We start from the raw sequence: 3,456 nt of genomic DNA, 5'->3' as shown, positions 1-3,456 counted from the left end.
CCACAATCCCATCTTAAGTCACATGTCTATTACAGAGACTTCTATCATCGGAATTTCACTACCATTCATTCTATTCAGTATTCCCATACAAAGGTCAGTGGGACTTGAGCAATACTTTACGGTTGGTTCCCAATGATTAAACAGCCTAAAAATGAAACAAGCCAGTACTGATCCGAGGTCTCTCCTACAGTCGGAGCAAGCCCTGTCTCGGGTCCACAGCAGTGTACAAAGCCAGGTCCATGCAGTGATCTGGTTACAGCAAATCTGCTACAGATCTGACAACTGGACAATAAGTATAAGTGAGTATTGTTTCAGCGCTGACAGAGGTTTCCGAGCAACTGTAGAGCTCGTATGTTTGCATTTCCTTCCTGAGTCCTGATGCACTGGCAGTCATCAGTGCCCTGGTCGGTGCAGATGGTGTTTGCAGGTGGGGCTGTGTTTGTGCTGGTCCCTTCGGCCTCTCTACCCAAAGTGTGCATATCCCGTGTTGTCTCCTTGTGCAAGGGACTGTCACTGCCAAGGTACCACTCTCTATTGCTTCTGAATATGAACTTACACCACTGGTGTTTTCCCAAGACAGTGATATAAACTGAGCTTCCACATTTGAATGTTGTGACTTTCAGTTAACCACAATTAGAATTTTCCAAAAGCATCCAAAATGCCAGTCTGTTGATACACCTGCAATACTTCGTGTCAAATATAATTTCAAAATGATTTTTTTCACAAAGCGTAGGATAGCCAAGTCAATCATTTTCGACCATTTGGGATCATAGTTATAACTTATGCATAATGCATAATTAACTTTGTGATGTAAATGTGAACCAAATTCAGATGTTTTGGTGTAGGAGATATTTTGTGTGTAAAAAATAACTTTTAGTACTTAAGCAGTTGGACAGATGTGATATTATGCCTTTTTTGATATTAAATCAAATTAAAGAACATTTTAAAAAATAATTATGGCAATTATGGCAATGCCAGGGCTGTTAATAATTGGTTGAATTAAGATAAGTTCTCTCTCTCTCTCTCTCTCTCTCTCTCTCTGTGTGTGTGTGTGTGTGTGTGTGTGTGCATGTATGTGTGTGTGCATGTGTGTGCTGCGCTCTAATGTGTGTCAGTCACAGCGCAACAGGTGCATACATTACGCACCTGATCTGCTACTGTTTGACTAGAAGAAACGTGCTGCCAGAACCGTTTGGACAGTTCAAACCCAGAATGTTAATGTGCAGACCACCCCTTTATTAAATACGAGCGGCAATGAAATCCTCTAATAAACATGCAAAACGTGACTAGCTAACATTCGTTTGATGGATTCTACATCTCCCGGGCAATAATATTGCAACGGTAATGATGTACAGTTCTCACAGCCTGCTGCCTCGTCGACGTTCATGAGACCCTGCGTGGTTCACTTACCGGCTACAACCCGAGAAACGCTGAAACAGCTCAGTACGTGCAAAGCTGCGCGCACGAAAAATATCCCCATCCTTTCAAAGATCCCTCGATGTGAAATCTCATGTATTACACGGGCGCTCTGCTCGTCTGCCTCCTGTTGTCTCGTGTTATCGTCAGGCACGGTGCCACGTTCAGAAACGTCGATGATAGTGGTTTGCGACAGGAATGCAATTGATTTCAGCGCCTTGGACGGAGCATCGGTCGCGCCGTGCAACCGTAGTCAAGTGAAATTCTTTGCACAATTCCCCTCTGATTGTCCACCTGCCTGCGTCATCGAAGTCGGTAAATGAAGAATTCAGATAAAGTCCTAGTGTACGTTTTATTTTGGCGAGTCATCGCGAGCTTCTACGGAATATGTTCGTGGGCGATTTGCTTTGTTTTAGCGCAACACCGCTGCAGACGATAACCTGCCTACGGCGAATGTTTGGATGTCTGGATTGGGTGCTGCCCATTCACCCTTTAGTGTGTATCGTAATTTCTCTCTCTCTCTCTCTCTCTCTCTCTCTCTCTCTCTCTCTCTCTCTCTCTCTCTCTCTCTCTCTCCCCCCCCCCCCCCCCCACACACACACACACGTGAACGCGTTATATTGGTCCTTTAATTGCATAACTCTGCAATTAAAGGCAATTATTCTGTTGTTGACAACTTTACAGTACATGTGAGAAAAAAATTATCGCTTTGAAGTCTGCCTCATCGAGGTCTTTACACGAGTCGAGTAACATCTCTCCTTCCCCTTGCATTAACCAGAGAGGTAAAGATTAGAAACAATACCTTCCATCCGACGGGAAACTTTATCGAAGGAACATAGTCTTCTCAAAATTTAGACATAAATTTCCTCTTAAAGGTACAATTTAAAATTTTCAAAAAGAAAAAATATTCCTGACTAACCTATTAAAAAAGTTTAACGTTTAAGGAAACTTTAAGGACGCTGATACTTTCCATCTAAACTGCGTAAAACCCAGCACAGGGCGAAAGTGGACTCTGATTTAGGTTTTAATTTTAATTTAATTCTGATTTAGGTTCGAACACAAGAGCTGCAGCCGATTAATCCCTAAAGCCGCCGACAATGCCATATACCTGGTGGAAATAATGTAGACGTACCAAATAATATAATGCGTTTTAATGCATGCATTAATGTTTATGGTGTCGAACTGTGACAAGAAATGTCGTGAGACGCAAAGATGCTGCGCGTAAACCGCATAGTTTTCGTATAGAGCAGGTCACTGTGCTATGACAAGACGTCCCACGTATCCCAGGTTTTACTCTCTAAAAATGAATCGCGGGCGCTCAGTGAAGCTGAGAATAAATCCGCGTCATTACCGGTATCTCAACCCACGCGCACTCGGTTGCCAAAAAAGCTCTCGTGTCGATTTTGATCTTAACTCCTGTTGACATGTACCCCTTACGAAACGGCAATTTGTTGTCTAAAATACATGCAACATCAAGGAAAGATTTTTAAATCGTTTTTTTTTTTTTGTTATATGCCACGTTTTGCATGAAGAGAGTAACTATGGCTTACCTGGCAATCTTCGCCCGGTAAAGCGCGCTAGATACCCGACTCCGGTGTGAACGAAAGAACACGCGCCCCCTTGAAATGAAACGCTCTTGCCCACGGGCGAGTGTGCACTACAACGACAATTGTCCCGGGGTCACCTTAACCATCAACAGTGTGTGTGTGTGTGTGTGTGTGTGTGTGCACGCGTGCGTTTTTGGGGGGTCATCTATTGGTTCACGTGTCAAAATACATTTTCTATCTCTTTAACAGTGTTGTTTGTTTTTTAATATTCTAAAGATTTTTAATAGTTCATTTTGACAGCTTGTAGGGTTTTTAAGTAGCTCGTCTCAGGAGCGGCTTGTCTATTATTAGCAGCGTTAGAATATTATGCATTCATTATTTATGCATTAGGTTCTTTTAATCATATCCTTTAATTTGGCTTATGATCCCAGTTGATGAGATTCATTCACTTTCCTGGTAGGCAAATATTTCCTTATTTCCGAAGTGAAGTTGC

General features: G+C 42.5%; 1 protein-coding gene across 4 annotated transcripts in view; it reads right to left on the bottom strand.

The window, feature by feature from the left end:
- Positions 1-3,042, bottom strand: part of fndc5a (fibronectin type III domain containing 5a) — a 13,647-nt gene extending 10,605 nt beyond the window's left edge. For 3 of the 4 annotated variants that reach the window (XM_027007043.2, XM_027007045.2, XM_027007046.2), the window contains exon 1: positions 1,411-1,870. In XM_027007043.2, the coding sequence (XP_026862844.2) occupies positions 1,411-1,480 (70 nt within the window). In that variant the 5' untranslated portion in view covers positions 1,481-1,870. Of the gene's footprint in view, positions 1-1,410; positions 1,871-2,966 lie in introns of those variants that run through there. The other variant, XM_027007047.2, reaches the window with a different exon arrangement.
- Positions 3,043-3,456: the final 414 nt, after the last annotated feature.

Source organism: Electrophorus electricus, chromosome 11 (assembly GCF_013358815.1).
Source record: "Electrophorus electricus isolate fEleEle1 chromosome 11, fEleEle1.pri, whole genome shotgun sequence".
NCBI lineage: Eukaryota > Metazoa > Chordata > Actinopteri > Gymnotiformes > Gymnotidae > Electrophorus > Electrophorus electricus.
This window is presented reverse-complemented; position numbering and strand designations above follow the sequence as displayed.